Genomic DNA, 11,022 nt, shown 5'->3' with positions numbered 1-11,022 from the left:
CCTCCGGCACCCATAGGGGCAGAAGGGAATTTTTTTGGGGGGGAGGGGGGGTTGGCCTTCGGCTGGGGTTGATGCTCAGTGCCGAGGGTGCTGCTCTTCTCCGCGCTGCGCCCGTGGCACGCACCCGCTCGCCCACCCGGTGTCCGCCGCGCGCCCCCGAACCCCAAATCCCTTTGCTTGGGGGGGGCGCTTGGGGGGTGCTGGTGCTGGAGGGGGGGGACCCGGAGCAGGTCGGGGCTATATGGGGGAGGGGGATGCGGGGGTCTCCGGGGGGCACCGGCAGCCCCGGGAGGGGAGCGGCGGGCGGCAGCGGGGCGGCGCGGCGGGCGGAGCGCCCGGGGGTGGCGGAGAGCGGCGCCGCCCCCGGAGCGGGCACCGGGGCGGGGCGGGCCGGGAGCTCCCGGTGCCGGCGGCGGCGGCGCTGTGGGGGGGGGGGGGGGCCGGGGGGGCGCGGGGGCTCCGTCCCCGCCGGAGCTGAGGATGAGCTGCGGCGACGCCAAGGACATGGAAGGTAGCGGGGATGGAGGAGCCGGGGAGGAGGGGGCTCAGGTGCACGGCGGGACGTGGCCCCCCCCTCACACCCCCCCCCACACCCCGGCCATCCTCGGGGGATGCCCCCCCCCCATCCTCACCCCCCACCCCAGCCGCCCCCCTCTGTCCCCGGTGCGAGCTCCGTGCTGGGGCTCTGCCCTCTCCGTCCCGGGGGGGTGCTTTCTGTGTTCCCCCCCCATTCCCCGAGCTGTCCCCACTGCCCCCGGGGGTCTGCCCCCAGCCCTGGGGATTCGTTTTTCCGTGCCCCCTCCTCCAGCCCCGGGGCTCTGCCCCTTCCATCCTTGGTGACCATCTGTCCCCAGCCTTATCCCCAGTTTTTTTTGGGGGGGGCACCAATAAAATGGGAGGGGAAATTTGGCCGGAGTGGTGCGGGTGCAAGGGCAGGGGAGGCCGGAGGGGTGCTGGAGCAGGATGGGACCCCCAGGAGGGGCTCGTGGGGGTGGAAGGGGCTCGCTGCAGGCCGGGGTGCCCGTGCCGGTGGGCTTCTGCCTGGAGAGCCTGCCCTGCCCGCACCCCCCTGGGCACCCGACCCCATCCTGGGGTGCCCGGGGACCTCCTGGTGGTGCCCCCGGGGTGCAGGAGCACCCCCAAAGACACACGCAGCCCCCAAAATGCTGTGCCCCAGGACCTCCCACCGCGGGGCTGCTCACCCCAGAGCCCTGCTCCGGAGTGGGCGGCACCCACGCAGGTCCCCCCGCTGCATGGGCAGGGGGAGCACGGAAGGGGCTGCTGCTTTTTGTTCCTTTCCTCCTCCCGCTCGTGGAGAGCAGTCACGGGCTCGAGCTCCATCCCCGGGCACGCGACGGGCTCGGGATTTGACCTCCGTGAGCAGGGAATTACAAGGAAGGCGCTGGGATGATGCTCGTCGCGGTGAGGTCCTGAGCCAAGCACGCCCCAGGGATGCCAGGGAGAGGCTGGAGCTCCCGGGTGTCGATCCTCCACTTGGGATTTGGTCTTGTCTTCCTCGGGGGCCAGCAGGACTTTGGGAATGGTTCAGGGCAGGACCTGGTCCCTAGGGACATTGCCCGGGTATGGCTTCAAGCACAGCGTGCCCCGGGGGTCCCAGAGAGCGGTGCCGTGCCCCTGCGGGCCTCTGGCACTCCATCCCTGCCAGCAGCGGCTCTGCCCTGCACCACGTGGAAGGGACGCAGGGGAGCGGGGCAATGGCAGCGCCAGCTGGGTTCGTGGCTCACGTGGATGCTGCTGGAAGCACAACAGAGCCCCCGAAGAGCGGCCCCGTGAGCAGAGGCTGTGCTGAGACCTGTCCCCCTGTCCCGGGAGTGGCTCAGCTCTCAGCCCCGTCCCCACCTGCCCCCCAAGGACCGGCTCCTGCAAATCCCCACCGCAAATCCCCCTGCGGCTGCCGGCAAACCTCTCGCGCCATTTGGTGCCAAATGTCCCTTCCCCTGGGAGGCGTCGGGAGCCGGCAGGCTGATGGCGGCGGGTTTTTGTTCCCTGCAGCAGGGTTCCCCTGGGGAACCGCCCTGCTCCCCGTGCCCCCCACCTCAACCCCAAGCCCCCCCTGCCTCTCCCCACGCACCGGCCTGCAAACGCATCCCTGCAGCGGGTCCACGGGACACCCGGCGGCACCAGAGGCGCAGGACGAGCGCCTGGTCCGAGGCCGTGCTGGAAACCAGTGGCGGAGGGAGCTGGTGCTGGGCTCCCCGCACCTCTGCGCCTTGCTCCTCCTCGCACCCTTAAGGTGTGAAGTTGGCTGCTTGCAGCCACTTTCCCCCCCTTTTTTTTTTTTTTTTGAGTTCTCTGTCCCAGGAGGTTCCCACCCACCTCTCCCCAGCAGGGACTGCTGCTGCCCTCAGCCCCCGTAGCGCTTTCCAGCCGGCCATAAAAGCATCTAGAGGGGGGGAAAAACACAGAGCGCCCATCGCCGTCCCACCGCCCGCTGCCCCCCGTGCAGCAGCCCGGCCTCTGCGCCCTCCCTCTGCCCGCCCCGTGCTCCTGGAGGGGTGCCCAAAAGAAAAGAAAGAAGCCACCGAGGGAAAAGGAGCCCGCGGCCATTCCCAAGCCTGCGGGGGGATCGAGCCAGCGGCGAGGCGCCCGTCCCGCGGGGCTGGCGGGAGAACCGCAGGGGGGACAGCAGCCCGGCTCGTGGGAATTCGGGAAGGCTGAAACCCCCCCGACCCCCCCCCCCGTGCCCAACGGGAGCACCCTTAGGGTCCTGGGAGCAGGGTGGCCCAGGGCTATGTATGATTTTGCCGTGGTTTTGCCCATCCCAGGGCGCTTTGATGCCCGGCCACCTCCCGGCACCACGCAGCCCCCCCTGCAGCCCCCTCCCGTCCCGGTGCCAGCTGCCCAAACCCACCCCCCCCCGGCCCCGGATTAGGCAGGGGCACGCGGGGCGAGCGCGGCGCAGATTCAGATCAAAAGGCGCGGGGGGGATTAAGGCCTTTGGGAGGTGCTGGCTTTGCCTGGCGGCACAGCCGGTGGGACACTGGGGAGGGGGCTGCGCGGGGTCAACGCGTGTCCCCCCCCCACCCCGAGCAAGGCCAGGGGGGGATGCCCGGCCTCGAGCCGGAGCCGGGGCGAGCGTGCGGCCGCCGCTTATTGGCAGGAGGACGGAGGCAGTGAGAGGAGGCAGTCAGGTGTGGAAGAGGCATGAGGGGAGGAAGGGATGGAGCTGCGCTCGTGACAGCCGGTGCCGAGCGCTGGCGCGCATCCCTCCCCCTGCGAGGATGCAGCAGGGCCGCCCGTCCCTCTGCTGCGTCTCCGCCGTCCGCGGCTCGCGGGGTGCCCCTGAGCCAGGTGAGGGGGGCACGGGGCTGGGGGGGCGGCTGCGGGTGCACCCCAGGGTGCGGGTGCAGCCTCCTGCTCGGCAGAAAGAGGGGCGGAGGGGATGGGGAGGCTCGCTCGGTTTTGGGGGGGGAAGGACAGATGTGCTTCTGGGGGTGGCACGGGGAGGAGAGGGGAGCTCGTGGCGGACCTGGGGGCTCCTCTCCCTGTGCCCTCCCCTTGCTCCGATGTGCTATGTGCGAGCCATTTGTCCTGGCTCAGCACTCCCTCCTCTCACCTGCACCAGGAATTTGGGGTCCCTGGTGCCGGGCTGGAGGAGCAGGAGGCTGGGGAGGTGCTGCTGGGGCTCTGGGCTGCACCACGGCCGCTGCAGCCCCCGCCACGGAGCAGAGCCTCCGACGCTCCCTGCTCTGCCGTATTCCGGGCTGGTTTCCCCCCAGCGGTTCCCCCCTCTCCCATCTGCTCCCGCTCTGGCTCTCCTGCCTCGCCTCCAGCCCCGTTTGCTGGAGGAGGAGATGCCCACGTCCAGCTGCTGCGTGAGCCCTGGTGCTCTGCGGTCCCCACGGGTCCCCCAGCCCAGCCCCGTGTCCCGCTGGTGCTCGGCATCCCCGCGGGTCTCGGTTCCATTTCCTTCCCGCAAAATCCCCAGCTCAAGGGCGAGCCCTTGCCAAATGAGACCGACCGAGCACGAAGTTTTATGGTTAAGCCATAATTTCCTGACGGTGGGGTTAGCAGGGGACAGCTTGGTGGCGGTGCTGGGAAGGGGCGCTGCACCCGGAGCTGGGCGGCCGCTGTCTTCGGCTCCCATCCGCGTCCCCAGCCTCGGTCCCCCCGGGGCAGCGAGGTCCATGCTGGGAGCAGGGAGCTGCCCACAGCCCTGTGACACAGCCACAAGCTCTCCCTGCTCCGTTTTTAGCCGCTTTGTCTCCTGGTGAGTCAGAAAAGGTGCTCAGCCGCTGCTGGTGCTGCAGGGGCTGTGCTGCCCGAGCTGGGGCCGACGAGCTGCTGCCCCCCGGGCTCTTCCCGTCGCGGGTGCCCGCAGGCTGCGCTCAGATCCCCTTCAGTTGTCCCCAGCTCCGGCCTCCCCTCCTGGGAGGCCGCTCTGGAGCCGAAGCGCTCGCGGAGCCAGCTCTGACACCCGGCTTCTCATTTTCCGCTTCCCGGACTGATCCAGCGCCTCCAGTCCTCAGCCAGGTTTATTTCCGTACCGGCCGTAAAGCCAAGGGGCACCGCTCACATCCCGCTTCCCCCCTGCCCAAAGGAGCGCGGGAGAAGCCCGTGAAACCTCTCCTCCCTTAAAATCCCTGGGGCCGAGCAGCAGCGGCTGTTCTCCAGCCCCGTCACCCTCCACCCTCGGTTATTTTTCGCCGTGGATCGTTTCTGGTCTCTGTTTTTGCGGGGTTTCGCTCTGTGCCTGGCTCGCCGGGGTCGGAGCAGGCGCTGGGGGATGCTCGGGTCTCTTATCCCAGCCGGCTGCCCCTATCCATGCGTATCCTACAGCAGCAGCCGGCCCCTTCGCCCCCCAGCTCCGAAGGAGAGCTTTCCCCCTTCATCACAACGCAATTACATGAAGTGCAGCAGCCTGAGCTTATTAAAAGGGGCGAGGGACAAAAGGTGGCCGTTGCTGATGGGTTCTGTGTGCTGGTCATCGCCTGGGTGAGCGCCGTCGGGGTGCCCAGGGTGGGTTTTGTCCCCCCGGGACCTCTCCAGCCCTCGGTGGGGACGGATCCGTCCCGGTCCGCGGAAACCGGCTGCGCTCTTCCCCTTTACGCGCCCTGCCACGGGGGTGAGAAAATGGGTTTTCCGATGGGTTTTCTCCCCAGTGAGGGGTTGACGGAGAGGGAGGGGATTCCAGCAGTGGGTACGCTCAGGTCCGTCACGACACGGGGCTGCAGCCTGGGGCTAAAAGAGGCATTTCTGGGCAATGCCGCTGGGTGATCAGATACCGCCGCCGCCACCTCTCACTCCCTTTCCCCCCCGCAGCCACCGCCGCTCACTTCAGCTTCTGCCGCAGCCTCCTGGAGCACACGGTGTCGGCCGAGAACCTCAGCTACCGCCTGCAGCGCAGCCCCGGCACCAGCCTCACCTGGCACGACGGCCGCAGCCAGCGCGCAGAGGGCGCCCGCGCCGTCAAGCTCCTGCGGCAGCCGGGCACCGAGGGCGCACAGGTACCTGCGGGGTTTGGGGGCGGGGGGTGGGGGCACCGTCCCCACGGCTGCGAGGGGGAATGAGCCCCGCATCGGTTCCCCAGAGATCCGTTTTTTGCAGGCTCGGGCCTTTAGGGGATGAGTTTTTGGGGGGTTATTTGGCAGGGTGTGGGTTACGGGGGGTGAGGAGGGGATGGGATGCGCTGGGTGAGCCCTGTGCGTCGCCTCCTCCACGTTCGGAGGTGGAAGTTGGCACGGCTCTGCAATAAATGTGCCGGCACCAAATTCCTTATATTGCCTTACAATCCCGGAGCATTATGGCATGTCGTTTAGGAGGTAAATGGTCCGAACCTGGCTACAGTTCTGAACTTTATTGCGTGAATGTGCACTGCTGAAGCAGCGAGCCCGAAGTTCCCAGGCTTCGCTTCCTTCCCTGCCTCTGTGCTGCCGTGGGAAGGGGTGGGAAGGGTCCTGGGTGCCTGGAAACCCCGAGCACCAACAGCTTCGCAGCTTTTGGTGCTTCACGAACCTGAGCTGCTGATGGCGTGAGGACAGGGCAGCAGCGACTGCGTGCCTGAAGCCCTTGGGAGAGGCATTGGGAGGCAGCAAATCCAGCCGGTGACCGCTGGGAAGAAAACCTGGGAGATAAAAGGGCACAGCCTCTATGGGGGGACACATTCACATGCTGGGGACCTGGCTGGGGGGTGCCAGAGGGGAGCAGGGCCCCGCGGTCCCGGCGGGATGCTCCGGGAGCAGCAGCAGGGCCTGGCTCCCGCATCTCCGCACGGGGACAGCGGAGACACAGCGGCCGCTCTCCGGGCTCCTGCACTTGTCTCGTCCCTCCCCGTCTGTCTCCAGGTGCCTCCCAGCGGGATTTGGGGGTGCAAATCAGGGCTTTATTTGTGCCACAAACGAGGGAAAACGCCCGAGGGAACGGAGGTGACGCCAGTGGCTCGCTGCAGGTCCCCACGCAGCGGCGCGGGGACGGCTCCCCCCGGGCACCCCCCGCTGCCGGGCACCGCTCCTGCCTGCTCGCCTCAAACGCCAGCCTCTGCCTTCACGGCTGAGGGTTCATCAGAGAGACAGCGCGGCTCAGCCGCCTGGAAAACCAGCCCGGCGCTTATTATCTCTCCGTCCCCGCCTCGAGGAGCCGGCGGGGCCGCGTCCCGCAGCCCCTGGCCCCGTGCTCGGCTCCGTGGGGCCGCATGGCCCAGGCAGGCACCTCTCCAATTTGTGCACACGAGCTCAGCCAGCGCGAGAATCCGAGAAAATTGCAGGTTGTCGGCCACCTCTCCCCCCGCGCCTCCACGGGCTATTTGGGTGATAGCTGCTGGGAGCTCCCCGCTATTTCCGCGCGCGGCGTTGGGAAGGTAGCGGTGGTGGGGGCAGCCTCGCCGCTTCTCATCGCCGCTTGGAAGGGAACCCCGGGCACGCAGCCCCCAGGACTGCCAGGAGCCCACCCAGGACCCCCGTTCCCCCAGCCTGAAGCCGGGTGTGAAGTTTCCTCTGCTTGCAAACCCCGCCGAGCCCATCCGGGGAGCGCCTGGGCTTCGCCTCGTGGCCGTATCCTGCTGCAGGACGGCCTCTGGTTATTTATCCACCGCCTCCCAACTTCGCCTTCTTCCCCCTCATCTCCTGCGGCCGCAGCAGGGGCTGCTTGGTCCCTCTCTGGCCCCAGATGCACCTCGTGCATCTTTGCTTTTTCTGGGCCCGGGGGTGCAGCACCACCCACGCCCCGGGGCTCACCGGAGCACCCCAAACCCCTCCGACCCTCCGCCACCTCCCGTTCGCCACCGCTCGGGGACGTGCTATTGGTTTCAGTAACCGCAGGATGTCTGGAGACCCTGTTACGCTAATTATCTCCGCTCCTCTATTAGGCATGCTTAATTAGCCAATGTTCACACATCGAGGTCGGCGCTGGCGCGCTGCGGTCCGAGCGCCGCCGACCTTTGCGGTGCCGCCGGGTTCCCGTGCCGGCTCCTTGTCCCTTCGCTGCCCGGGACGTGGGAGAGGAGCATCCCCGGAGGGCCCCTGGGAATCCCGTCCCCTCCTGCTCAGCACCCCCGGAGGGCTCCTGGGAATCCCGTCCCCTCCTGCTCAGCACCAGCGCGGATGGGGCTCATCCTGCAGCCCCAGCTCCGCGTGAGGCTGCCCTGCGAGAAGCGGCCTCGTCTCCCCGCGCCGTTCCGGCTCGTGGGGTTTGATTCGCCGCACGCCGAGATAAATCCAGGCTGCAGCAGCCCTGGGAGGCTGCAGCTGCTGTCACACGGGCGAGGAAATGGAGCCGGCGGGTCCTGAACGCCCCAGCACCGCGCCGGGCCGCGCGGCTGCGGAGGGAAGGATGCGGCGCGCGCGCGCCCCGGCTCTCCGTTAGCATCCCCCGGGGGACATTGGGGACCCCCAGGGTGACACCCAAGGGTGGCCCTGAACCCGGGCGATGCTCCGCTGGGCCGGGAGGCACCCGGGGAGCTGGGGCTGGCTTCCCGCTGCCGCTTTTGAAGGGAACGTCCCTGGCAGATGGGATGCTTCCCAGCACGGGGGGGGTTTGCTCCTCGTGGCGCTGAGCCCCGCTGACGCCTCCCTTCTTCCCCCCGCCCCGGGCAGGGCCGTGCCTGCGATCACTATGGCATCTACCACACCAGCCCCACGCTGGGCAGCCTCACCAAGCCGGTGGTGCTCTGGACCCAGCAGGATGTGTGCAAATGGCTGAAGAAGCACTGCCCGCACAACTATCTCGTCTACGTGGAGGCCTTCTCCCACCACGCCATCACAGGTACCGCGCGCGCTGCCCCTCGGAGCTGCTGCTCGTCGCCCAGAGCAGCTCCTCGGGGTCGCCTCGCACAGGTTTTAGGGCGGCTGGGGTCTGGGCCAGGCTCGGGGTGCTTGGGGAGGGGGCAGGCTGGGTTTCTGCCCCCCCTCCCTGGTGAGACTCCAGCTCCAAAGCAAACCCGCTCCTGGTGGGCAGCAGGCGTCTGCCCCTGGCCCAGGGTGGGCTGGGGTTTGAAATGAGCACAGGCAGCTTAGGGGGGATTGTCTTTGTAAAACAGGGAAGAATAAGATCCCCCTGGACCCTTTTTTTTTTTGGATTTTAGCAGCAGAATGTGCCTCCCACGCGTACCAGCTGGTCCTGAGCGGTGCTGCCCACGGGTCGTGTGCTGAGCCGAGGGGCTCGGGGCCACGCCGCAGACCCAGGGCAGGGATGGTGGCTGTGACCCTTTAGTACCAGCATTGTCCCCGTCCCACCACGACACCACGTCCGATGGCCGAGCAGAGCTCCTCAGAGCTCCGTGGGGTCAGAGCAGCGTTAGGAGCTGCTGCTCTGTGGAAGGTGCTGCGAACGGAGCTGCCGGGCACCAGCCATCCCCTCCCCTCCGTGCCCCAGCAGCGGCAGCGTGCGGGGACCAGGGCAGAGCAGCGGGGACAGGCTGGAGGGGGGGCAGCGCAGCCCCGTGCCCGGGAGGGACGTAAAGCCCTAATGCAAGAGCTCAGCGAGCCCTTGTGTGGGAAATAAAGGGAGCATTAGCTGGGAAGCGAGGACAAAAGCTTGGTTGTAAATCCCTCCTCTAATAGCCCCTGGAGTGGAGGAGAGTGGCTGGATGGGGACGGGGGCAGCAGCGCTAATGGGTTTTGATGGGTGCCCCGTTTCCCCCGGCTGCCGGCCTGCGTGGGGTCAGGAGGACGCGTCCTGATGCGGGAGGTGGAGCGGAGAAAAGGAGAAAAGGAGAAAAGGAGAAAAAATGGAGAAATGGAAAGCTTCTGCCCGCAGGGACGGGTTACGTGATCGCTGGAGCCAGCACCTTGTCCTGAGGCTGGCACCTTGAGCTGCAACCCCATGCTCTCCAAAAACAGGGCCACCCGCCCCGATGAGGCCAGGGCACACGGTGTGAGGCTTCTGTCCCTTCCCGTCCCATCCCATCCCATCCCATCCCATCCCATCCCATCCCATCCCATCCCATCCCATCCCATCCTATCCTATCCCATCCCATCCCATCCCATCCCATCCCACCCCATCCCACCCTACCCTCTTTCCCTATAGACAGGGTCCATGGGGCGGGAGGATTTAGGATTTTTAAGGATTCCACCCCTTTCCCCTCCCTTGCTCCCTCCACACGTACGCGTGTCCCCAGGCGGGGTGCTGAGCAGCGCTGTGCTTGCAGGTCGGGCGCTGCTGCGGCTCAACGGGGAGAAGCTGCAGCGCATGGGCATCGCCCACGAGGCGCAGCGGCAGGAGGTCCTGCAGCAGGTCCTGCAGCTCCAGGTGCGCGAGGAGGTCCGAAACCTGCAGCTGCTCAGCCAAGGTAGGCTGGGAGGGCAGGGAGCTGAACCCCGGGAGGAGGTCGTGCCCCTCTGCGGCCGGGTGGGTGAAAAGGGGAGCAGCGGTTGTGAGAGCCAGGGCCACCCGGCTGCCCTGCTCCAGCGGCACGGTGCCGGTGCAAATCCAGCCCGTGCTGCAGCTGGGGTGGGCGGTGGTGCACAGGGGCAGGTCGTGGAGCACAGGGACAGGTCGTGGAGCACGGGGACAGGTCGTGGAGCACGGGGACAGGTTATGATGCACAGGGAGAGGTTGTGGAGCACAGGGACAGGTCGTGGAGCACGGGCACAGGTTACGATGCACAGGGAGAGGTCGTGGAGCACAGGAACAGCTTGTGGCACACAGGAACAGGTTGTAGCGCACAGGGACAGGTCGTGGAGCACAGGGACAGGTCATGGAGCACAGGGACAAGTTGTGGCACACAAGGACAGGTTGTGGCACACAAGAACATGTCGTGGTGCTCAGGGACAGGTCGTGGTGGCAGGGAGAGGTCGTGGTGCTCAGGGACAGGTCGTGGTGCACAGGGAGAGGTCGTGGAGCACAGGGACAGCTTGTGGCACACAGGAACAGGTCGTAGCACACAGGGACAGGTCGTGGAGCACGGGGACAGGTCATGACACCCAGGGACAGGTCATGGCGCACAGGGACAGGTCATGGTGCTCAGGGAGAGGTCGTGGAGCACAGGGACAGGGCATGGAGCACAGGGACAAGTTGTGGCACACAGGGACAGGTTGTGGCACACAAGAACAGGTCGTGGTGCACAGGGACAGGTCATGGCGCACAGCAGCAAGTCCATTTGTGCCAATTGGCATTGAGAGGACTGGGCTCTCCAGGGCTGGCTCCACCGTTGCCACCCTGCAGGCTGTTTATTCCTTCCTCTCCCCTCCTTGTTCCAGCGTCTTTTGGAAATGTCTCCTAGCTGCTCCGTCTGTTTGGCAGATTGTACCAGCACTGTGAACCGAGCACCTCTGGGATGGACTGTGCACCGCAGATACGAGACCTGAACCGCGTGCTTGGAATACGAAGAGACAGCTTCCAAGCCGCTCCGGGGCTTCTCTCTTTCTTCTTCTCTCTTTCTTTTCTACGAATACGTTGCTGTGCAGAGATGGGACGCTTCCTTCAGCAGACGCGGCTCCCAGCCAGAGGAAGAGGAGCAGAACAGCCCCGGGGCTGGATGAACTTCTGCCCATCTGAGCCTGACCCTTCGCAGGGTGAAATTGCAGGGGGAAGACGGCGACGAGCGGGGCTCAGCCTGAGCGCGGC

The 11,022-nt window shown here is 67.0% G+C and overlaps 2 protein-coding genes across 3 annotated transcripts; both read left to right on the top strand.

The window, feature by feature from the left end:
- The first annotated feature begins 441 nt into the window (after window positions 1-441).
- SAMD10 (sterile alpha motif domain containing 10) lies at window positions 442-10,784 on the top strand. 2 transcript variants are annotated; one of them, XM_080557553.1, is made up of 5 exons: window positions 442-511; window positions 5,284-5,468; window positions 8,052-8,220; window positions 9,605-9,745; window positions 10,699-10,784. In XM_080557553.1, the coding sequence occupies exons 1-5, from the start codon at window positions 481-483 to the stop codon at window positions 10,761-10,763; spliced, it is 591 nt and encodes a 196-aa protein (XP_080413679.1). In that variant the 5' UTR covers window positions 442-480; the 3' UTR covers window positions 10,764-10,784. The 2 variants fall into 2 exon arrangements, with proteins under 2 accessions (XP_080413679.1, XP_080413680.1); XM_080557554.1 differs by having other exon boundaries at window positions 10,656-10,784.
- Window positions 2,896-5,253, top strand: LOC308178621 (uncharacterized protein). The gene is given in 2 exon segments (XM_080557552.1): window positions 2,896-3,216; window positions 3,219-5,253. Coding segments are annotated over 2 exon segments (1,068 nt in total). The 5' UTR covers window positions 2,896-3,165; the 3' UTR covers window positions 4,236-5,253.
- Window positions 10,785-11,022: the final 238 nt, after the last annotated feature.

Source organism: Anser brachyrhynchus, assembly GCF_964034855.1.
Source record: "Anser brachyrhynchus genome assembly, chromosome: 16".
NCBI classification, from domain to species: Eukaryota; Metazoa; Chordata; class Aves; order Anseriformes; family Anatidae; genus Anser; species Anser brachyrhynchus.
This window is presented reverse-complemented; position numbering and strand designations above follow the sequence as displayed.